The sequence below is a fragment of the Oxyura jamaicensis genome, chromosome 18, assembly GCF_011077185.1.
Source record: "Oxyura jamaicensis isolate SHBP4307 breed ruddy duck chromosome 18, BPBGC_Ojam_1.0, whole genome shotgun sequence".
NCBI lineage: Eukaryota > Metazoa > Chordata > Aves > Anseriformes > Anatidae > Oxyura > Oxyura jamaicensis.
This window is the reverse complement of record NC_048910.1, coordinates 4,197,869-4,222,486: the sequence shown is the minus strand read 5'-3', so window position 1 is coordinate 4,222,486 and position 24,618 is coordinate 4,197,869. Positions and strand designations below refer to the sequence as shown.

At 42.5% G+C, this 24,618-nt stretch overlaps 2 protein-coding genes across 8 annotated transcripts in view; both read right to left on the bottom strand.

Annotated features, from left to right (window-relative positions):
* Nucleotides 1–5,499: 5,499 nt before the first annotated feature.
* Nucleotides 5,500–13,734, bottom strand: CD7 (CD7 molecule). 2 transcript variants are annotated; one of them, XM_035342368.1, is made up of 6 exons: nt 13,684–13,734; nt 13,049–13,297; nt 10,781–11,173; nt 8,949–9,287; nt 7,510–7,619; nt 5,500–6,710 (listed from the first exon to the last, which is right to left on the bottom strand). In XM_035342368.1, the coding sequence occupies exons 2-6, from the start codon at nt 13,119–13,121 to the stop codon at nt 6,600–6,602; spliced, it is 1,026 nt and encodes a 341-aa protein (XP_035198259.1). In that variant the 5' UTR covers nt 13,122–13,297; nt 13,684–13,734; the 3' UTR covers nt 5,500–6,599. The 2 variants fall into 2 exon arrangements, with proteins under 2 accessions (XP_035198259.1, XP_035198260.1); XM_035342369.1 differs by lacking the exons at nt 13,049–13,297; nt 13,684–13,734 and adding an exon at nt 12,534–12,854.
* Nucleotides 13,735–14,254: 520 nt separating this feature from the next.
* The window catches only part of LOC118175810, a 142,290-nt gene continuing 131,926 nt past the window's right edge, over nt 14,255–24,618 (bottom strand). For 4 of the 6 annotated variants that reach the window (XM_035342374.1, XM_035342373.1, XM_035342370.1 and 1 more), the window contains 7 exons: nt 20,815–20,997; nt 19,694–20,005; nt 18,761–18,910; nt 18,163–18,285; nt 17,369–17,401; nt 16,819–16,845; nt 14,255–16,230 (listed from right to left, as the gene is read on the bottom strand). In XM_035342374.1, the coding sequence (XP_035198265.1) occupies nt 16,109–16,230; nt 16,819–16,845; nt 17,369–17,401; nt 18,163–18,285; nt 18,761–18,910; nt 19,694–20,005; nt 20,815–20,896 (849 nt within the window). In that variant the 5' untranslated portion in view covers nt 20,897–20,997 and the 3' untranslated portion in view covers nt 14,255–16,108. Of the gene's footprint in view, nt 16,231–16,818; nt 16,846–17,368; nt 17,402–18,162; nt 18,286–18,760; nt 18,911–19,693; nt 20,006–20,814; nt 20,998–22,180; nt 22,361–24,618 lie in introns of those variants that run through there. The other 2 variants (XM_035342372.1, XM_035342376.1) reach the window with 2 other exon arrangements.

Sequence of the window (24,618 nt, the reverse complement as noted above, 5' to 3'; positions counted from 1 at the left end):
TAGTGCCTCAGCTACTCCTCTTTCGAATGGAAAAGACAGAAGATGGCTTTAATTAGCAAATACGTAATGCTCTGAGCAGATCAAGCCCAAGCCAAACACCGCCCATTGCCAGTAGGACGGCAGCTCGTCCCAGCCTGCAGGAGCTACCAGAGCTCAATGTGGCCGTGATAAGCCTCCAAGGCCTGTTAATGCATTCACATGGCACTTTTTTATTATGTGGACATATGTTCAGAAACATAACACCTCAGGAAGCATCCCTGCAGCACCCAGGCTCCTGTATTTTCACCACAAATACCACAATTTCTTTTCTTGAGGTATTACAGTAGCCTAAGAGAAGCTAGCTGAAGAAGGCATGTTATTAATAAATATGATTAATATTATTATGGCTGTTTCTGCCTCTCTTTTTGTTCCATCAGAGCGGTGCCCTCAGGTCCAAGTGTTAAAGCTTGCCATTGAATAAGTAGCATTGAGAGAACAGCCCGTCTCTGCCTACAGCCACATGAACTAAGCTTATTTGGTAACTCACCATGACCACAATGGTGACATTTACCAGCAAAAGAGCCAGGACAACAGGATAAGAATATTTTGAAAAATGATGCTTTCAAGGATGGCTCCCTCCTAGTTTGCCTAATTCTGAACAAGTCTAAAAGTTGCAAACCCTTGGTTTGGATTACTCATTTAAACTTCTCTGAGCTGAAAACCTCATGGAAATTCTCCTCTATTTCCTGTTTTGGCTAAGAAAGAAATATAACCATCTGTTTCTGCATGCAACACCTTAATTTCCAAAACAGCTTCTGCACAGAAGGAACATACAGCTCTCTGAGGAAGGTGTCTGTTTTTAATTTTAGCCCTGACAGGCATTAGGCGCTGTAGTTTCTTTGCCTGTGGTGTGTACACACATACATGCATAGCTTTTTGCTAATGACTTTTGTTGTTTACCTTTATTGAGAGTTTTGAGTCCAAAAGCTGTTAGAGTTTGGTCAATGACTGTGTCCACTTTCAGGAGACTCTCTAGAAGACTCTGCACTACGAGTGTTATATCATATGAGAATTAGAGTAGCAGAGAAATCCACAGAGATATTACACAGAGTTTCTTAATAAGTCTCTTTCCTAGAAGTCCTGGCCACTTGGGTGTAAGGTGAGCTCACCATCCAGCCTTAAAAGTTTCTTGAGAACATAGCTGTCTACTTTATATGCCATTTATCTGCAGACTTGCTGTCAGCTATGTCTCTGAGCAAAGATAGTGATGCAAGTGCAAACCATAAGAACTAAACTGGCCTTTGTGGTTTCTCACAAGACTTGTCTGAGAGCTGCAAGGCGCTATGTGTAGGGAAAGAGAACCTCCCTCCGCACCCCCAGCAAAGCTCTTCTGTCACAACAGAGTAATAAATTATGTCATCTGTGGAAGAAAGTATTACTCCCATTGTGTTATCTGTACAAGTAGCCCCAGCATAAGCTTTTATGCCTCATATGAAAAAGGGATGCATAATTTAGACCTCCATGTCTTAACAGATTTGTGGATGAAATACTGGCTCCTGCACCCCAGAATCTCAGCCAGATACCCTGAAGGGTCCCTTCCAACTTAGGATATTCTATGATTCTATGATATAATTGAGGTATCTTTCCTTCCCTTTTCCACTGTGTTAAGAGGAGACAGAGCAGATGTCTCAGGGTGGCATGAACTGCAGAGAGAAATGAACTTCAAGGCTTTGTTTCCTGGTAGTTCACTAATTACGGTTCCTAATTCACAGAAAGAATGAGAGCATCTTCTACTTGGCATCCTCAATGCTTAGATGTTTTTCTCACTATGGTCAGAAATTCTAGAGAATAGCAGACGATTTCTAATAACTCAGGCAAATATCTTCTCTGGGGACTTGGTATCTGGGGAGAGTTTTAAAAATATGCCAGCCAGTCGCTACAATCAAATACCGCCCAAAAGCAAAACAATTGCTCTCGTGCAGTAGATGCACATGCCCAGGGAGGAATTAGCACCATCCAGAGAGTTCATTCATCCCTGCTATCAGTTTATTTATACATAGTGAAGTCTCTTCCCATTCTTAAACTGGTCAGACAATCAGCTTGTACTTGATAGATGATGACACCACTGTAAAATTTTAGTGTTAGGAAGAGTGTCTTGTTCAATGTGATTAAGATTTAGGTAAGTTGCTTTATTTCAGTTTATTGAATAAAAAATTATGAGCTTCTAATATTAAGCCACTTATCTGCATATGAGGATATTCTAGAGAAGGTATAATACTCTGGCTGCCAGATAATTAAAACCTGTTGAGATTTTGAGTGGAATCTGGGAGATTAATTGCATGCTTCACACAGCCACTATTCAGGCATTACTGAAGCATTCAAAACAGTGTTAAAAAACATGTATGGCAACAGAAATAAATACCGTTAAAATTAGATGTCAAACAGTCGAAGAATTCTTTAGTTAGAGCAGAAGCATATTACCCAATGATGTCAGGTAAACAAACAAGCGTACAAAACAAAACGACACCAAGAATGCATTTTCAGTGCTCCAAACCGTGTGAAAACCAATCTGTGAGCTACCAGAAATATCTACAAGTTTTCAACTCGACCTTAAGCTGACTGCTAATACATGGCTGCCAGCTGAGTGTTACCAAACATTCAAAGAGAAACTTAAACGCCTTGAAAAACAAGTGCTTACAAAAGATTGTATGCCATGAATGGAAATATTTTGTCACTAACAGAGACCTCATGATATAATCAGTCAGCAGCAATGCTGGGTATATGCTTCAAATACCAACAGAAGCTATTGAATGGAAAATGATCACAAGCAACAAGCAGTGATAAATGGGTAGAAGAAACTAACTCCAGACCACTCAACCAGTGCAGACTTTAGAAATATGGCTTGTAGCATCTAAAAATGCTAGCAGCAAATGAGCATCTGCTTGCAGATTGTTGGAAGTAATCCAGTGTCCTACAGTATACCACAATCCACAACAAGAGGACCTACTACCACCCCATATACAGGCCTGGAAAATGTTTTGTGGCTCAACTCCTTTTCCCACCATTCTGGACAGATTCCTACCCCTCATTCTGCTCAGCACTGTCACAGCAGCACTCTGTTAGCCTTTGCTTGTCCACGAGGCTGCCGGTAAGTGGCAGGCACTTCATCAACTCCCAGCAGGGAGCAGGACTCCAGGACTCTGCCACATGGACATTGAGCTCTTTTCTCTATCACACATCCGTCATTCTGCTTAACAAGCTCCTTGTGCTGTTCCTTGGCATCTGATTTCAAGCGTGAACTTGTCAGATTAGCCTTAGTCAAAGGGTAAAAATGCTTTCTTGCTTAAATTTTACTCAATCTATGAACTCCATCAGCAGTAATTTATATGTTCTGGCTGCTCTCTCCAGTTTTGTGAATAACCAAAGATTATTTCTGATGAGCTTTCGCCTTCCCAAGACCTCATCCCTGGTCACTCCGTCCTGATGCAGCACCCTGAGTCACTTCTGACACAGCCGTACCTTGCCTGTCATGTCTTCTCTGTTTCTTATGTATTGTCCTCACTTAGCTGCCTCAGCCTCGGCTTTCTCCATCCCTGTTTCGTAAACTCTGAGACTAGAGCTGCAGCTCTGCTCTGCCACCTGAAGCTGCTTTGCTCCTAGTGGCTTCTTCTGTCATTTAGCCCTGTAAATGGGGCAGGGGCACACACTAATAATGTGATACCGTTCTCACTGTAGTGGCTACTGGCATGGTCCCGGAGCCCTATAGTACATTTACTCCTCCCCTTGTCCCTCTCCAGTGCAGAGGCAAGAGAATGAACAACAGCAGAGGCAACAGGACAACATTGCAGAGGCAACCTCAGACCACGCTGCATCTTAGCACCTCCCGCTACCTTCTAACAGCCAAATACCCAGCCCCTTCCTCTGACTGCAGCTGTAAGCTTATTTCCCTGGCAGGCCTCTCCAAGCTGTTAATTCACCACTGCTTGAGTTAATTTTAGAGGTTTTGTTGCTCTACACCCCTACACGAGTACAACTCACAAAATGTCTCAGTATATGCCATTTCCTTCAGCTAGGCTATACTTATTTTTATGTGTGCTAAACCAAAGAAACCACCTCCACTACTGTTTTCTTTCACAGCTTGTTTTTTTTCCACAACTGTGGTCATGTTTGCACAGCAACCTTGCTACAGAAAGCTGATGTTAAATGCCAGTTTGTTTATTTAAACTTCATGCAGCATCTCTCTGTGAGTGTAGCTCTTTAATACTATACCTCCACTTCTTTTGCAAAGATGAAGCCTTTTATTTGCACAAGGCGAAGATCAGCTTAAAACCTCAGCAGGTGAGGTGCTATTTTCCTTCCTGGGCAGATGTGTGCTTGGTTTCAATGAGACCCCCTTCAGCAGAGCCCTGTTAAATCCCATTTTATGTGTATGACATAGGTAGAGGAGGCCTTAGGGACTAGACCTACTGATGTCTTCAGGCTTTTCACTGGCATGACTGTCAGTGGGAGGAAGCAGCCTAAATCAGCTAGAAGAGCTTGTGACAAAACATGACTGAGCATAGGCACTTTAGCTCCTAGATCTCACAAATCATCTGCACACATCATCTGCATCTCACACATCATCTGCATCTAGAGCTCCTAGATCTCACACATCATCTGCATTTGTGCCTGAGCTGGGCTTACCAGGAACGAAGGCAGAAATGGAGGAACCCCATCCTCTCTGAGAGGTGGCCCTGCCAGTGCTCAAGCAGCTCTGGGGTGTGCAGAGGAGGGTGCTGAGGTCCCCAAAAAAGTGGCTGCAAGGTTCCTTGGGGCTCTACCCAGGCCCAGCTCCTCAGCACCCTGCTCCAGCCATCCCCAGGCCAAGGCCCCACACAGTCAGCCCGCCACAGGGATACCCCTTGCTGGGGGAATGGGGCCTGCTGCAGGGCTGGGGACAGGGCCTGAACAGTGGACAGAGGGACACCAAACCCCACAAGGGGATGTACGACCCTATGAGGGGAACATGAGACCCAGATGGGGCTGTGCTCGCCCGGCCATGGGATCCCACAGCTGTGCCTGCCAGGCTTGAGAGTAGTGTCAGCAACCATTGCGCTACCCCCATCCATAGCCATCATCAGCTCACAAAATGGTCACCTGTGGGAAGGGTGACGGCAAATTTATTCCTGAACCTCGCCTGTTTCTCTCTGAAATCTCCTTCAGCACTCCTGTGGGAAGGTAGCTGAATACATGAGGCAAACGTTAGACAGAACCTGCAGTAGTAGGGTGCCATCTCCTCTAGATTTAGCAGGCTCTGTAACCCTCAGCCATTGTGACAGGGTAGAGGGGCTGTCCAAAGGATGATCCAAACTTCCCCAGTGCCATCTGTTTCCTCCCCATTACCATTTGATTTTTTTTTTAGCTCTTCAGGAGTCTTTTCTTAGCCACCATGAAAGAATTGCACAAGTGTACTTCATCCAGACTGTTCTTTAGCATTTTTTTTTCAATGATTAGTGATTCAGTAATTTTTCAAAATAAATAATAATAATAAAAAAAAGATGTAGATTGTGTAAATAAAGTGCAAAATGATTATCATATCATCTTTTGAGTTATTGCTAGGTGCATTTTGCAAAAAGCCTTTATTTCAATCTACTAAAAAAAATCTACATGAACCAGTCCATTCAATAACTAGCACTCATTTGCAAGAGATATAAAACAGTCTTTAGCACATGTACAAAAGTAGCAAGCAACTGTATAAAACCCTGGGGCTTGGACCACAATCAGTTTCCACAATCAGATTGCATCGGTTTATTAATGTAAAATTATGTGATGATTGCAGGTTCTGCAGTCAACAGACACCCCTCTGCTACAAGGGAAATCCAGAACTGCCAGCCATCTGGTTGATTTCCCCCTCAAGTCTGGTACGCAGGATTTCACAACTGTCATTTGAAGGGAAATGACCTCTCCTGAGCTGCAGACGTAGCACAGCAAGGTCAATAATTTAATATCTACACTTGATTGCATTTTTGTGGGACCATTCTGATCTTTGAATTGTTAAACCCATGCATATCTAGCGCCTCACTTCTAATGCAATCTTGTCACAAAGTTTCTGAATTCTCTTCAGAAGAGATTTTGTTGCTTTAACTTGTGAGTAGTTTTAGCTACTAGAGCTTTTGGATAGACCCCACACAGATACTTTAGAAAACTGTACTCCATTCATACGTGGATCCATTGCAAATTATTAAACAAGCCTATTATGTTCTTCCTGAGCACTTATGAAAGCTCAGAATGACACCTCTCAAATTATCTCACCTTCCCTGAAAGGGTTGTCTATCATCACAGAAACAATCCCATATATTGCATCTAGCCAAATGTACACTCCAAAAATACTGCTTTCCATATTACACTGCAAACACATGTGCAGGGTACATGCATTTTCTGTACATGAAAAAGTAAAAGGTATTTCACAAATGATCAAAATAAGTAAAAACAGCTTTGGAAATAAGGCAGATTTTTCCTGCGACTAAAGAAGGTAGACGATAGCATTTTCAGTTCAGCTGCTACATCAAGTTGCTAAGGTGGCTCTCAGAGGCACCTGGAAGGGAACAGTTGATCCGTACGCAGTCCCAGCCAAACGAAGCTTAAGTGTCATTGGTGTAAATGTTAGGTTTGATGAAGGTGTTGCGTCTAGAACCGTAAGACATATCTTCATACACTGTATTTGTTTTTCTTTTCTGGAAATATTTCTTCATCTGCAAAAGAAAGCAAACAACCATTCAGAACAGAGCTTGAAAAGACCCCGACCAAGCTGCCAATTTACATCTTACAGGATATTATACCACTGGTTTTAGCAGTACTGCAGCTAAAAGGTGAGGTATAGGATAAGGGTCTGGCCTGTTAATCCTACTATGTTAGTTTTCAGTAATCTTTTTGGAGTGTAAGGATCTAACAAAGTGAAGGGGGGAGAGTGTGCATTCTACAAAAAATGGATCTAAAAAATGCCTGTAAATGAAAAGTTTATTGGTCACCTTTTTTTCTAGGACAGGTCAAAAATGTTCTCCCAGATGCACTTTCACACACAGGGATATTTAATGACCTTGTGTTGTCCCAGATTTCCCCCAAAACACTCTTACATCTAGTATAAGATGTGTGTGCATGTGTGCCTCCATTCTTGACTGACAACAAATAAGTAAAAAAGAAGCAAAACAGAATAGTGAGTTGCCCTGTTCAGGGAAACAGATACAATGCACGGCTGCATTGTTGACTGCAGGGTTTACCTGAGCGTCCCTACTGAAAGGCAAACAATATCTCATGATTTACTAAGAGCTACAGAAACATAAGATGACAGTCTTTACTTCTGAGAGTTTACATCTAGTGGACGTTAAACAAGAGCAAAGAGGAGACGATACAAAGCCATGATTCCTTAGGTTTATCAAGTGTTTGCTTGATTCAACCACTATTTACAAATAACACCTTTGACTGTGACTGAAAAGGCACCTACTCAGTTAACCTGGTTTCATTTTTCCTTTGGGACTGTAACAGCATACTTACATGGACACAGTACACGGCAAAGCACATCAGCACAGAAAACAGCAGCACTGCCATGATGATAAGGCCATAGTAGGCCCAGGACCTATTATGGAATGCTGTCTCCTCCCCTCCTGCATGTGGAATTATATTATTATTATTAATATGAAGAGAGGTAGAATTATATTTTTATTATGGAAAAATTATTTAGGTATGTGCAGGGCTCTGGTCAGCAGGAAATCAAATATGAACAGTACGTCCCACAGCCACATTAGTCATCCCATTAGTATTCTAGCTGGCATCCTCACTGCTCTCCTGGAGGCAGGTGACAACTGCCAGTGGCAAATGAAGGGTCAGTAAGGACCATTCTACAAAGGTGACAGCTTCTGTACCACAGATCAGAAGCAGAACCACACACTCATAATGGAAAAAGAATAATAATGTTTACTGCAGTGTTACAGCAACATTGAGGGCTCCACCAGGAGTACATAGGAATTATACAACAGCTAGGGTTGGGAGGGTGCAAGCAGTACGGACAATTTAAGTATTCTACAGTGGGTAGAACAGTGCTGGTAGAAAGGGTTAGAGGTCTGTAAAACCTCAATTTAAATAACATTATACCTAGTAGTCACCCCACTGCTTTGATGTGCAGCTGTCAGTTTCCCCAACTCATCTTACTGAGTTGTTGCACATATTATGGTCAGCAGTACAGCATGAGACCACAGCCTTTTTTTGCAGACCAATTTGTGAATAGATCTTTTGCAGCTCCTAGCACCTACGTAAACCTTAGTTTAATTTCTCAAAGATCCCATTAAAACTGTCAATGCACACGGTTAAATTGCACCAGTAACGACAAAATCAAGTACCATACTGTTGGTTTTGGATTCATCTTAAAAAATGGCTATGACTAACTCTCAGGAAAATGAAGTCCCAGTAAAATAGGCTCACAGTGTGCTCAGTATATAATAAGGATGTGAGAGATCATCTGTGTTATCTTCGGTAATTTAAGTACATGCCCAAGGACTTGTTCTGTGTTTCTTAGTATGACCTATTTTTAGGCTTAAAGACATGCCTCAATGAATAATTTCTAGAGATTTATGTCACATTAAGGTCAAAGAATTGATGCTAATAGTGCTGATTCATTTCGTTAAACAGATTGTGCACACGCTGAGGTGATTATTTTTTGATTTTACTTTTATATATGTGTGTGTGTGCACGCGCGGTTTTTTTCCTTGTTAAGATGTGGGACTATAGCTAGTTTTCTATTTTTAAATTCCCCTCTGGTTGTACAGGGCACAGAGGAGTCTGAGCATCTCCCCAAAATTTCCTGGGTCCTGAAGGATTTTTAGTGATGAAATGGAGCTCTAGCTGGCCTGACTAAAGTTCTGGGAGCTTTTAGTCCACATAATCTTTTATAACATGCCTATAGTTATTTATGATTAAAAAAAACAAAAGTACAATACCTTTAACCAGCACCATGGTGCCTTTCTGACTCATTGAGAAGAGAGAGGTATTTTTCAGCACCGCAGCGCATACATACACATCACTGTCACTTTGCTGTAGGCTGTGTAGAGTTATCACTAGTTTCTTCTCTTGCTTTGAATACTCCAAGCGATTAGCAAAATGAGGAAAGATTTCTAGAGCTTTCTGACTTGAAACACGTAGCACTCCTTCAGGTTGCATGTGAGTCTTGAGCAAGTAGATCTCTTCATCTTCATATGAACTATTCAACACACAGGTAATGTTGATAGACTGGCCTTGTTGAATATCGACAATGAGTGGTGACTGTTCAACAATTCCGGCTGAAAACAAGAGAAATTGATGACTGCCACATAATTAACACGCTGCTTTTTAACTAGGGAGCAAATACAGGGGTCAATGACAGAAAGAACCTAGGACAGAAATTTAGATAAAATGATTTTTTAAAGCCTGCCTTTATACATGCTTTCAGAACAGAGATATCTCAGTGCACCCTGGAATATTTTGCTGCCCCAGGTTCTGAAAGTAGGACTGAGTGAATGGCTTACCTAATTAAAAAGGGTCTCTACCTACCTAAAAACACATGGACTGAACTCACCCAAGGAAATGAAGCTTCATCAGCTAGCTCATAAGGCATGGTTTGTTGCCTGCCTTCTCAAGTGAGATTAAGCTATAAAGCATCTGGGTACCATTGGCCTGGATGAAATCATACGAAGTGCATGCCATCAACAGTTGAAAATGCTCTTCAAGGTAGTTATCTATGGTCTGCTGTCCAACGTGGAACACATTTCACTGAGTTCCTCTAAGGACATGCACTGTACCTTTTGATGTTATCATTAACAATGTGGATGAGGGAATAAGAGAATTAGAAAATTTATCACTTTTGTACAAAAGGTAATTCTGGAAAGGTTGCAGGTATTTCAGAGAAGAGGATCAGAGTCAGAAAAAGATAAGAGAGTTTAAAAACATAATTTGGATTAACAGCATATATTCATCAAGATATAATTCATTTGAAAAAACACAGTGAAGAAGTTTGAAAAAAGAAGCCTAAGAAAGAACATGGTAAGTCTTTGTAGATATAAGTGAATACTACTGATCCAGCAATAAATTAGTTTTTAAGTGCCTTGGGAACTGGAAAAGAAGAAAACTTTGTATTTTTTTGGCAAAGACGGTTCAGGTGAAATGGTTGGTCTTACCAGTAAGGTAGGTATGCCTGGGATTAAGCTGCTGAAGGCTATAGTGGACTCAACCCTCTTCTAATTAAAAAAAAAAAAAAAAAAAAAAAAAAAAAAAAGAGGGGGGAAGTGTTGTAGGGCAAAGACAGATTTTTTTTCCCCTAACCAGAAATGACTGCCAAGAGGAAAACTCTTCAGTTGTTTTCTAAAAAGATAAAAAACATGCATCCCTGTATCCATTGATGTCCAACTCACAAACCCTACCTAGCATCAGCTTCTTAGTTATTTTGGGTTTATCATTCGAGATGGAATAGCAAAACCAAAAGAGATTTGCAAAAGCTGCTGCCAGAATCAGGGTTCATTATTTTCATAAAGATTTAGCAGATAGTTTTGAAAACAGCTATGGGTCTGCACTGTTTCCACCCTGCTGCCATAACACTTCTGACTCATGTGAAAGTCTTAGGAAAGTATCTAGGATTAAATTAGTCATCAGGTGATGTTTCAGATGTTTTCTTCATATTTTCACAGAACAGGTTTACACTTTCCTTCAAATCAGTACGTTACCTGATCAGACATGGGTAAAGTTCTGTTAGACTGTCCCTCCCACTATGCTTTTTTCCAATCTTTGATTTAAAACATACCTCCATGTTTATTAATTCCTAACTTAAGAGGTGGAACCACAGCAGCTTTCACCACTACAATGGTTGTCTTCCCATCCAGCCTGACGTGATAGCCGTTTCTTTTAGTAAACCTGGTGCATAGGTAGAAATTTGAATCAGATTCCCGTGCATTGAGCAGAGTTACTGTGAGTTTTGCTCCTTCCTTTGAATACTTGATGCGATTCACAAAAGCTGGAAGGACAGTTGGTTTATTATCCTTGGGAACATATAAAACATTGTCTGGTGGTACTTGAGTCCTCAAGTACATCCCCAGTTCATTTTCTGAATTGTATATTGAGCAAGTTATGCTGTCGGAGTCTCCTTCCCAAACACTGACAACGTCTGTTGGCTGTTCAAGAAATGTATTTTCGTCACCTTAAAATAAGAAATGCAATAGAAATTATAATATCAGATTTCTTGTTCTATAAATATCAAAGTAAATTGCAAATATAATCATTTCTATCTGTAGAACAGCTCTGAAAACCTGAACCTTAGTCTTCCTACTCTGTATACGTAGTCTCTTGACTGTCCTAAACACTAGAGTCCCTTTCATCCCCATTAACCTGCATGATTCAACATACCCCCAAAGCTCAAAAGTTTTTGGTGAAAAAAAGTGGCTTCTGTCACTCACATAAGAAATTTAGTCTGCACTGTAGGTTCCTAGTATGATCCTCTTAGCTCTTAAAATATCAGCTTCATTGAACTGAGCCCAATAACTGGAGCTGAATGAGGATCTAAATCTGGAGTTCTAAGGGATGACAAAATGACAGAACAGTATAAAATTGTATATTTCAAAGAAAATAAAAAAAGCTTTAGCAATATCAGGGAACTCAACAACGTAGCCTCTTAGTAAGAGAACTGCAGAAGGTATAGTGTTATAGCCTATTTTAAGAAACAAAGTTGTAAGAACACAGAAGGAGACCCTTTGAGTTCTCTAACGACTTGAAAATCTGGAGGAGAAAAAAAAAAAGAACAGAAAGTACTTACAGAATGAACAGAAGGAATAGCAAAGGACAGATCAAATAACAAATATAAAAGAAATTACATTACAAGCAAGAAAAGATAATTTGAATATAGAGCATTGGATATCTTGGAAGAAAACAGTATAGGAAGGGTTGAATATTTAGGTGTTCAAAATCAGAGTTAAGGTACCCTACATACTTAAAACAACTTACTGTAATAAGGGAACAATCATAGAAATCAAACACAGAAAGACTGCATCATGGGAATTCAGATAATGTAGGTCAATCCAACCTGTCCAGACATGAGGACATTCTGCATCCTACACTATTAAGAAAATGAAAGCAACCAAGGAGTCATCAGCAATTACCTTTCAGCTACAGAGAAATGGTGCAATGGAGAAGGCTGGAGAAGTGCAAAGCACTCCGCCTTAACAAACAGGGCAGGAAAGCCCAGGGAATTTATCCTCATCAACCAAAAATCAGAACTTCTAAGCTGACCCCCACTTATGCGTTCTAAGAACCCAGGCAGTTAATGGCAAGCAGCCACAACCACTCAATCATTTCCTCCAAAAAGATAAGAGTTTTAAAAAGTCCAAGAGTTAAATTATATTTGCAGAAATCAGTATCAACTCAACAGATGACAAAAACAAAACAAACAAACAAACTTTAAAATGTTAGCACCAGTTTCAATGCATCTTCTATTCAAACATGTTGATCTGTGGATTTTTGTTTTCCCTCAAGTCGCTATCCTTCCTGGTTATTAACAAACAAACCAGACATCATGGGGAGAAAAGGGCTATCTGGCTGTTTGGGGCATCTTTTTCCTCAGTCTATTCTCCTCACGGTTTTCCCCAAGTGTGCTTCCAGCTTGTGCTCTCAATGGCTACAACACACGGCAATTGATATTTCTAGTAAGGCTTTCTTACACCTTCACCGATTGCATACCTAATAAATACCAACACTTATTTCTATCCAGTAATGGGCTCCCCATGTCAGCCTTGAGAATACACACACAATTCATGTTGAATTACTAGGAAAACTTTTACTATTGTTACAGAGAGTAATTTGTGTGTAGAAAAGAAAGCTTCAGAGCATAACACTCTTTCACTTTTTTTTTTTCTAAAAATGCACTGCAAAATGTTAGAGAATGTTTTTTTCAAGTACCACCTGCTTTTGTTAATGGTGATTTACCCAGGAACCTCTTTGAGAGGATAAGCTGGGGAGGAGAAAAAAATTATATATATTGAAAGTTGTGAAATGTAAGAGCAGCAATGTTGTATGTACGTACCACTCAGGCCAGAGATGAACAGGAGAAGCAGAAGAAAGAGAGATGCAGCTAGGAGAGATGATGTCTGCAGCATTTTCCAAGGTCTTTTTAGCTGATCTTGTCAATAACCCAACTGATGAGCTGAAGATGTGAAGAAAGGATTGTGTGCCAAAACCTGGCTGTTGTCTTCCAGCTACATCAGCTGCTTTCTAACTGAAGTTCTCTCCCTCTCCCCAGCAACTTGCTTCTTTTGTCTTCACATCACAGAGACTGACAGAGAGGGGAGCAAGAGACTTAGGTGTATTTTGTTGTTGATTCCACACTGGCAACGCCCACACTTCATTACCACGGAACAACCCCCAGATGTGGGGGCTGTTAGTGGAAACGTAGAAACATAGGCATTAGCCGCAGTCGATACAGACTGTCAGTGCCCCCCAGGCTCAGCAGCCAGCCCTGTTGCAGGCTGCAATTGAAAGAGTTGGCTTTGTAAGCAGCAAGTGGGAGAAAGATACTCCATTACTTCAGCTAAACCTTAAATTATTATACAATGCCTGCTCACAGACTTTCAGATTTGACCTGTATTTTGCCAGTGACAAGCCTGTGTTCTGCAAGCAATGGTATGGTATGTGTTTTCTGAGCAGCAGCATGGTGTGTACCTCTCCCATGGCTTCACACTTCAAGACGTTCTGTAGCTGCGAGCCACCAGCAAAAGGGAAGCTCAGTTATAGCTCACACCCTACTCTCTCCCTGATATGACAAACAGCTCTTCTTGCAGGAATGGTTCTCCCTGTGAATGTACAGGGAAAGGGAGTGTTCCCCAAAAAAATCATGAATGCTTTACAGCTGAGAAAATCATCAATCCTTGTAAAGAAAGCAGAGTTCAGGTGGGTTGTGACATGAGCTTTCAGTTAGCCCTATGAAGACTCACTGCTAGATACAAAAGCAGATGGGGGGGTGGGGGGGGGATTTCCTACACCTGGACTTTGATTTTGCAGTACTCGAGAAGTGGATCATCACAATAATGCTGGGTAACGAGTATGGGGCTCATGTGATGGTGATGCTTTGTAAAGGACATGAACAAGCCAAAGAGCAAAATGGGTTACCAGTGAACAGCCAGTTTTAAAGTTGACATGGCATTGTGATGACTATGAGAATACAAAACAAAGCTCATTAAAATAAAACTGCAACTATCAAATTATGCCATCTATTGAGTCAGGCTACCTGGTATTTTCAATTGATTTTTATTTCAGAACTATTTGTGTGGATATATTTATTTGTAAAAAAAAAAAAAAAGCACATAAAGCAACATCATTCACTTGCTGAGAGCCAAGAGCATAGATCATTAAAGTCCTTTTCCCAAGAGAACGGATGACTGGCATTACAGGCAAAATGCAGCTCAGGAGGCACAAATCAGAACAGCTGGGAGTGACACCTCTGAGTATCACCATCTGCAAAATCAGCAGCAGAAAGGCAGAAAAGATGGGAAGGGAAGTGTGTGGCTGGATGAACCCCAAAGTCAGTTTGTGAACTGGGCAGGTAATCTTTATTCTCAAGACTTGGCTAGCTCTCTGGCCCCAACTAGCGTTAAATATTAGAAGTTAAATTTGCACACTATTAAGCTTGAATCCCTCCAATTGCTACAATATAAGTTGTCAAATACATGTTGTCTCTTTTTCAAAAAACTCTGAGGGTACACAAAAAGGAGCAGTGTCAGTCATCAATTTGACCACCCTACACGCACACACGAATATGTAGACACACATTTGTTTTCTCCATTAAAAGACCACATCAAAGAACTGCAACAGCCTTTAATTTTAAGACAGTATTTTTCTATGTCTAGGAAAATCAGGTACGCATTACTGGAATCTCCTGAATCCCAGCACATTCCCATCAATGGGAATGCTTGGCACTTCCTGAGAGGTTCTCACAGCAATGATTTAGAGCAGAGAAACAGAACCAAAAGCAATGCCCATGATAGCTGCACTGGAAAAATGCATGTTGAACTAATCATATTGTTGCAAAACAACACAGAAATTTCCTACTTGTATTTGAAGGACCTTCCAAAAGTTTGAGGTTAAGAAAAAAATAAAAGGTCCATAACTTTTTTGTATACTTTCATATACATTTTTTGTATTTTTTTATGTATACAGAGTCACACAATATCCTACATCCTTTGAGATTTCCTGCTGAAAGTGCCACCTTACAGGTTTATGGTTGGTTAAACCATGCAAAAAGTGATTCAACAAGCATCCATCCCGCTTTCTGGGGTCTGCTTTTGCAATTTGGATGCTGCTGCTTTTTGCTCAAAAGCCTGATATTGGTTTGGGTATAATGCAAATTCTGAGGATTTACTCAAATCAAGCATAAGTGGTAAATCACTTGAAGATGAGATGCTGCCTGTGAACTACTACTCTTTGGGGATCCCTTGTGCAGGCCCTTCTGGCTCTGCTGCACAGGACAGAGCCTGCAGAGTAGCCTTCAACCTGCAGGTGGCTGCAAAACCAGACTTTTGGCTCAGACTGCCAAACCACTCTAAGGAAACAAACCAGTCACCTGTACAGGCTGGATGAGGTTCTGGACAGGCTGAGCTGGCAGGTGGTCTTTAAGGTCCCTTCCAACCCAAGCTGTTCCATGGTTCTACAAAACTCCTTCTCAGGGAAACCTAGAACTAGCCTGGGAGTTAACCGATGAAAACCTTTGGCCACGCTACTGTGTTACAACATAGAAGATACACAGAGAAGGTCTCCACCAGGGTTCAACACAGCCTGCCTGAGCACAGATGCAGTTCTCCAAAGAAGTTTAGGAGAACTGAGAGTTTCAACCATAAAAAACATTAGGAGGATTCAGTTGGTTTAAGCCTGTGCTGCCGAACAAGCCATGCATCTTGTGATGCTGGGGCTCCTCAGCCAAGTACCAGGAGATGACAGGAGCCCCAGGAAGCTTCTCATATTGCTTGCAAAAGCCTGGAGCTGCATAACTATGGCAATTGCAGTCCTTGGTGAATGCATGGTAGTCGTGAAAGTACATTTGTGAAAACTACTGAGGTCTTGTATAAAATAAACGTGTTTCTTCAGGTGATGACTAGACTATGTTTGAGGAGGAGGATGCTTCCATAAAGGCCTGGTTTGTCTCATTTGTAGATGGTGCTTCAGATGGCTGTGACATTCTGCTTTCAGAAGCCTGATTGGGTTTTATAGCACCTGCAGAAGTGAAGGAAAAACATCTGTGAGGCAAAGGCACAGGTCAATTTCATTGAGAAATAAAATCAGATTGCCTGTTAGGCTTGGAGATGTGAAGTCCCCAGAGAAGCTGCCCTGCCCCACCTGCTACCGGGCTGCCTGTTGCTCTGAAAGGGGAAAAATTGCAGCTTCTTCACCCAGCGAGTTCACAGCCTCTCTGCTGAAACCCTGCCCTGGTTGCTGCGGGCTTCAGCTTGTGCCTCGGGGGTCTGAGACAGCTCTGAAACATCACCGAGTGTTACACCACAGGGCAGGACGTCAGGAGAGCCACCAGCGGAATGTTTTTTCCCTATCACACCAATATGTCTATTAATATGTCTTAACAGCATAATCACCATGAGACTACCATTGCTTTGTCTTTACTGAGTTGTGCAAGCGCTTGTATAGCTCTTCTTTTTCCCAGATAGCCTTGTGTTTTATCTAACTGTAGATGTTCAACAGTCTCAGCTTGGTACCATTGGCTTCCTTTATAGTTAACAGAGAGCAACAGGCATCTTCACAGGCAAGATCACATGTCACATCTTAAAACTCATTTTAAGTGGAATGAATCACCTGAAGACAGCTGTCTCTCTCCATTCACTAGAAAGGGAGCAAAAGAAAAAAAAAGCTTAGGCTATAAATAACTTCTAACCTTAAACAAGTTAAATTGGAAATGTAATTCCTAGACTTTTAGGAGGAAACAACCAACTACCAGGGAAGAGCCAACAGGAGCATTTGTTTCTAAAGAAGGATGAGGTAGTTCAGTAGCTGAGAGGAGACATCTCAGCTTCTGGCAATACAGCTTCAGGTCCCATAAACCTTGGAGCCAGAGATGTAGGGGAGGGAGCTGCAGGCTAAAAGGGTGTCTGCAGAAGTATGTAAATGATCAACACACACATATAAAATCACTGCAGAGTCACGTAGGGACATAGGGCTAGAGATATGGGATTAAAATCTATTAACACAGCCTTGATGCAGTGAGGAAAGGGGCATCCACTGAGTGTAGTCCTAGTAAACACACCTAGCCTTTTGCTGAACACCCTCCTGCCCTTGTAACCAAATGATTTTACCATTTACCTTAACTAAATACAAAAAAAAAAGAAAAAAAAAAGTCATTGCTTACCTTTAAGAATCTGATAGAGCACTATGACAGGTCCTAGGAAAACAACAGCAAGAAAGTACCAGCATTAGCAAAGATTTACTTAGAAGACTTAGAAGAAATAGACCTGCAGTTGTTTTTCCCCACTTACATTAATCCAGAATGCCTGAGTAACTACTATCTATCTAAAACAGATCCACAGGCCTTGTGTTTCCCCACAACTCTGCACGAAGTGTGAAACTCTGAGAGGGGTACCTCTCGGCAGGGGTGATGCTTTGTTTGCCACATGACAGCACAGCTGCACCCAAGTCCTATACTCTGTTCTAGCACAATAATTTCTGAAAAGCTGCTCTAACACTACTGCGATTTAAGAACACTGCACTATGCTCCTTATTCAGTCCATACAGCCCATCCCAGCCCTTTCTGTGCATATTAGTTCGAAAACAAACAAACAAGCAAAAAAAAACAACACCAACAAAAACATTTTAAATATATTATTTTCTAAGTTAAAACTGCCTCTCAAGTGTGATCACTTGGCTGCATTAGTGTAGTGGTGAGGAAGTTTATTTTGTGCTTATTGTTTGTACTAAGGCCTGCTGGCTGTGGACTATGTCACAGCACCAAATGCAGAGGTGGAGTCCAGGCCACGTGCTAGCCCAGCCTCCTCCCTTCACAATTAATATCACTTAGCAACTTCCTAAACAATTTTATGGAAATGAGATACAGAAAGAAAATGCTGTACACTTCCTTTCCCACTCCCAGGATTCCTTGTAAAGACACTATACCCACAGGAAACACACCATTTTGTCAGACTGTACCTTGACCATTTCGGGTTCTTTGAACACAATACAGCGCCAGTGCTGCTGCTGCACAAACCCCAAGAATCAGGAAAGTGGCAGTGATGCCAATTCTGTCCTTGCTGCCTGGATCTGTTGGATTATCTGCAGAGCAGAAGAAAATACAGGATCCAAATGATCAAACAGGTATGCCAAGAAATGAGCCTGCCTCATAAGCAGTTATTTTAATACTTTAATAAGTGCGTGTACAGCAAGTGTCCTCTTAGCCTGGAGATAAAGTCCCATTTACTATTCACTAGTAAGTGGAATTCTGGAAGCTTGTTGCACACACACCACATACCATCTTCCCTCAGCATCCCTGTATCTATTGCTGGACAGCTACAGTTAGAGCCACTTATGCCTATATCCAGGACTGGTATCTATGGATAAACATGCCTAGGATGAGGCATTTGCATAGGTTAGGGGAAAACCCCTGAGTTTGGATGCTACAGCACATGTGGGTCCAAGATATGAATGTACAGAACATTCCTCCCAAAACACCTGTAAAGCTACTCACAGCAAGCAGTCTGAGCAAAACTGTCTCAAAGCTAAAGGCAGACAAACACATGAAGAGACTAACCTAGTGTTACATCATCAGGGGTCTTGTATAGTAAGCTTTTTTTCTTTCTTTCAATGTAGCAGTTCAGGTTACTGACGCGTGCTTGGGTTTCATTTGTCTCTACTGCACAGCAGATTTTTTCCTCCTCTGTGATGTGATGCACCCCATTTTCTAGGAAAGGTGAAAGATAAAAGCAGCTTTGAATACAAATATGGGTCATTTATAAAATCTTTAAGCAAGGGCTATAGGTCAACAACATAGATTCTTTGTGTGCCATAAAACGTTGAGGTTGCTACAATCATCCTTAGTTCACTAGGTGTTTAGATTTTCTTCTCACTAAAGCTGATGAACCCTTCTATGAAACAACAGTCAAAGTCTTCAAATCTGCAGATAACAAAAAGTTTTCATATGTAATTAAGAACATTAATTTTTTTTTGGGGGGGGGGGAGATGGGGGGAGACGCCACTGTTCAGGGACAGGCTTGGCATCACTCAGAAGGTCATGAGCAATTGCATTATGCATCACTTGCTCTGTACACTTTGCACTGTTGGAGCCACGTCCTACACGTACTGATAGGCATTTTCATCTCTCTTCGTGACAGTTTGGTGAGAAAATGGGCAGGATTATTTACTGAATTGTACAGAAGAGCAATGCAGAATGGCTCGTTAGGCTAGACCTGGATTTCAGTGTGTACTGACTGAAATAGATCAGATTCATACACTGCAAGCTAACACAGAATTTGATCATTGGAAATGCCATTGGAAAAAAAAAGTATCTTCATAAATCAGGTTAACATGTTTCACAATAAAAACAAACAAACAAAAAACCCCCACTCATTTTGACAAATTAGTTTTCTCATTAATCTCACTGTCTGCCCAAATATATTACAGTTTGGTTTCATGACCAGAAAAGTAATATCTATATACTCATAGATAGACTCCCAGCTGAGTTTACCTCCAAGCTCCAGGTTGCCACAGGATTCTCCTATTCCTGAGACTTTCTCCCAGACGATGGCATAAACTTCGTTAAGATATTTAATTTCTTGCTGAAAGCACACAATGACGTGAGTTTCATTGGTCACCAACTGAATAATGTCATTTTTAAATCTCTCATTTTGTGTTTCTCCAATTTTTTCAAAGGTCTCGTAATTGGATGATCTGCAAATGTGGCTGTCACAATCTTTACAGCGATAAGCTGTCACTTTTGTTTTCTTCAAGGAAGTGCCATTTGTCCCCTCAGCAGGGTCACCTCCAGACGCAGCAATACCTACATGAGAAAACGAAGAAAATTATTAATCACTGGTTTCCTCCTCAGACTTCTGGGGAGATGATTTCTGGTGGACAAACCCAGTTGTGGCTTAGGAGACATTGTCTGCCAATGGCAAATTTTAGTAAGGTACTGGGTCCAGTCCCCAGAATAGTTTTTGGAGTAGAAACATGATACAACTCCCTCATTGCTGCCACGGGGGTTTGAACTAGGAAGCTGGCAGCTTGGGAAGTGAGTTTAGAAACATCTCCCCTCTTAAGATAAGAGACACCCTGCCCAGGCAGGTTCAGACAACTCATCCCTCCTTGTTTTCTCTCCTCCCAAAGCTCCTTGGCACAACCCCACCAGGTGCCTCTCCAGCACATACGAGATCTCAGGACCATGCTGCCAGCTGAGCTGTCAGCCTGCAGCTCAATGCAGCGCCACTGACTCAGTCTGGTGTCCCCACAGGCAACAGCTTCCCAGACAAACCAGCAGGCACCGGCAGCCTGGCTGAGGTGCTGCAGCATGCCAGGGCTGGGTACCAAGTGCTGATAAAGCAGTTTTGCTCTTTCAGACCCTTCTGGTTAAGGGCCAGTCCTTTAAGAAAGGACTCGCCCCACCTGGCTTCAGGCAGAGCCAAAGGGTAAGTCATTCCTGCCAAGGCAGGCAGTTGTGACAGAGAAATAAATTACCATCCCCTTATTAATTCCTTTTCTCACCTTAGTTGTTCTGTGCTCTTAGCTTCAGCTGGACACAACTGAACTTTCTATTAACAGTTGAAAAGTTTTTAGCTACTGAAGAGCAGTGAAAAGCAACAGGAGACTCACCTGGACACAGAGCAGGGCCGCTGAGAAGCAGCAAGCACAGCCACGGGAAGCAGGCAGAGCCCATTTGTCCACCTGGGAGCATGGCTCTGGTGATGTTGGATGCTCTACGACCCTGGTGCTGGTGCTGTTAGATGCTCCACAATCCTGGGGCAGGCTCACCAGGCTCCTCCTGCACTCATCTCCCTGTTCAGACATTAAAAAGCATCCCTTACCTCTTTTCTGTTATCTTTCCCTTGTTAAAGAGAAAACGGCCTCCAGACTGAGTCTGTGAAGCTTCAAGCCAAGAAAACTGGAACTCAGTGGCCCCATGCACATCACTCAGCAATACATACAACTAATAGCTGCCACTTCCAAAAAGACACCAAAAAAAAATAGACAAGAAAGGTGTTCTGTGCTGAATGTTTTGGTTAATCCGATTGAAATATTTAACATTAAATGGAATTTTAATTTGGAAATGGTGATGGGAAATATCTGTTCAAATTAAAAATAAAACCAAACCCTTAGTATTTCTTTCCCACTAATATCTTGGATTTAGTTAGAAAAGCATCCTAGATCATTTCAATGAAACAATAACAAATTCTTAAAGTATGCTTTAGTAAGACATGACTTTTAATTTCCGAAGCAGAAAAACTCTCAGAGAAGTTAGCTACCTTTCCTCACCAGGCAAGCTCCAACAAACACTTTGCCCTTTGGAGCTTTTTGTTAGAAGTTTTCAGTAATTTTCTTGATACGTCACTGCCTGAGAAGTACCTGGAGTGAGTTTCCAATTTATGCACGAACTCCTCAGCAGAAGTTAACGATCGTGATCCCCAGTCCCCAGGAGCAGACAGTACAGGACAAACCCCGTCCCCCAGACGAGCCCCTTCCAGCTGGCACAGGAGGGACGTGGCCAATCTTGGAGACCAGCTGCAAAATTTCCCATGGAATAAAATCCACCCCCCCTCGCAGCACCCCAAGCTCTTGACGCCCTCGCAGGGCCTGAGCCCAGGAGATGCCGGGCATGGCCCGGAGGTGCTGGCGCTGCCACCCGTCCGCTTCCACTTCGCACCACACGAGGGACCAATTCCTCTGCTCTGTGGGCACTGCTGCTGTTCCCTCCTACACGATCTTGCACGAGTTTCTCTGTGTCCCACCAGCTATCAGCACCATTCAGAGCATCGCGTGAGCACAGGGTCTTCTCTCTCCTCTATCCATACATCTAAAACTGGTTCTGATCTTCCCCTCCCCCCCCAAACAAACAAACAAACAAACAAAAAAAAACATTCAGTGCCCTTCCAGACAATGCTCACTTAAAGCCTGCTTCTTGCTCTGCAAAGCATCAGTCGGCTGTCCCTGTCCCCTCGGGTCCCGAGGGACTGTCACCAACCTTGTCCTCCTGGGAGCCTGGCCCGACGCAGTGCCCCCGGGCCAGCTGCAGCACTCCTGGTGGTTACTGCCCCGAGGTGAGGGACAGCATGAAACTTCTGATCCAGTTTTCAGCCTCCCATCTATATATTCTGTTTTCTCCCTCCCTTTGCAGTCTCCTTGCCTCATCTTTGCTCCTCCTCCTCTGGAAACATTCCTGCCTTCTCCTCCTCCTCCTCCTTTCTTTATTTCTAAAACCCATAACCCTATCTGCAAACCCCTGCCTTCTCCCACTGCCCTGCCTTAATGATCCTCTCTTTTGGCAGCTTTCTGAGAGTTATCTTGGTCACCTCCTACCATTTATTTTAATTTTTTTGCTAACAATAAAACCCTCAAGTCTCAAACAGAACACTTGCTTTGGACAAAAAAACATTTTTCTTCAAGGTTTTACCCCAGCTTGTCTGTCTTTTGGGGGCAATATGAATTCCCATGTTCAGAGCTGCTCAAGTTGCCTGCACAGCTGGAACAAGGCAATGCCAGACCCTAAATGCAGACCAGCCACCAGCAGCAGAAGAGTGAAGCTGTGTGGAGAGCCCCAGCAAGGTGTTCTGGCTTTGTTTTTGAAAGGAGCTACTGGAGAACAAATCCCCACCTGAAACCCTTCTGCTTTTCCTTCTCCCATAAATTCATAGCAAACAGGATGCAATAGACAACTCCAGTGTTCATCAAGCCAAGAAAGAGAGTCAATAAAGCAACAGCATCACTTCCCCCGAAGGAAAGGTCCCCTCTCAAGGCTAAAGCCGAGACGCAATGTCCTAGCAAGCCACCTGTGTTTTCCTGCCACAGCACAAACCAAAACAGCTCACCGCTTCCTCGGCGTGCACCCTCACGCTCCCCATCCTCCCCCTCCAGTCCGGCTCAGGCAGGGCTGCCCCTTCTGCAGGGACCCCAAGGTGACGAGCACAGGGCTGCGGGGGTCCACATAGCCCCCTGTAGGGCTGGGGGGAGCAGGGCTGCTGCCCTGGGCTTCTGGAACTCTTCCCCCTCCAGCTGATCCTGACACACAGTCACCAGCCCCCGGGAGCCCCCGTTCTCCCCCAGCTGCAAACATGGCATTTCCCTGCCCCTCCTCGCCCCTCCACCCAGCCACACATCTCGGGGCTTTGCAGCTTTCTGAGCACTTTGGTATATGGCTCTTACAGTCAGGCAGGACTGCCTTGGTGGAACAGCACAGTATATTTTCAGAAAAGGATTATGTGTTGCCCTAAGTAGCCTGTGTAAAGGACTGAAGTTTCAAACAGTTTGAAGAAAATGGTCAGAAGGAAGCAACAACAACAACATCAAAGAACTTCACAATTGACTACAGATTTTTTTACACTCTAAGTTCTTTCCGGGAAAAGGAGTGGACTTTACATAAGAGATAATTTTAGAATTGCTTACAGTACCCATTTCACTTGGTCGATCTGCTGACTGACACTCTCAACAAGCCTTTGCAATAAAGAAAAATATTTTTAAAAAATCAGAGGAAGAGGCAAAACAGCTATTTCCAGAGCAAGCCTACAAGCGCAGTTTGTTACCAGAGTTCCAGCAAGCAATCAGCAGGACATAGTCCTTGAACTGAGAAAACTTCTTCAGAAACCAAAATTAAAAAACTTTTCCATCACAGCCAGTGGAAAACGCTGCTGAGATTTTGCACTGTTTGCAGCACATTAAGGCAAGTAGAATGAACCGTTTCCCTAGTTTCATTTCTTTTATTTTGAAACCAATATCCTTACTGCCTGACCCTTTCTGTTTTGGTTCTCTGTTTTGTTTAGCTCTGAACCCAGAGCCATCGGGATCTGGATCCCCACAGGTCCATTTTGGGGTGCAGCAGCAGCCCCAGGGAAACACAGCACCATCAGCTGCAGCTTGGGTGACAGCTTCTCAACGGAAAGGGGGAGACCTACAAAGATTTCTACTGCACCCTCCTGGCAAATTATCCGTTACGTGTGAGTTTAGCAGGATGACAGTTTTGGTAAGGGGATGTTAGAAAAACATGCAAAGAAGTTATGAGAAAATAAATAATGGCTAACTGGAGGTCAGAAAAAAATATTCAGGGGCAATAGGAGAAGAAAGTACTGTAACAGATTTATTCTCTAATTTCTGCAGTCATTCCCACCTATATAAAATGGCACTAATTAATGAAGCTGTTATGTTTTTGCACTCACATCAACAACGGGACAGCAGTGCAGAGCTGCTCAAAGGTTGGCAGCCAGGGCTGCAAAGTGCAGTGCTATTTGTTTGGCACAGTCACGTACACAGAGTAACGCACGTTTTTCCCTACGGAGAAAACACTGAATGTTTCCCTTCCACCACAGTCACACTTTTAGTGGATGTTTCTAAATGTCTCCTCAAAAACAGGAACCACTAAGTATTTGAAAGAAAAACGACTGACTATAGACTATAGACAGGACCTCCTAA

Coding starts and splice junctions, on each gene's coding strand:
- CD7 (XM_035342368.1), bottom strand. CDS start 13,121: ATGCTGCAGACATCATCTCTCCTAGCTGCATCTCTCTTTCTTCTGCTT. Junction 11,174..13,048: donor GTTCATCTCTGGCCTGAGTG/GTACGTACATAC, acceptor TCTTATTTTAAG/GTGACGAAAATACATTTCTT. Junction 9,288..10,780: donor AGGAATTAATAAACATGGAG/GTATGTTTTAAA, acceptor TCTTGTTTTCAG/CCGGAATTGTTGAACAGTCA.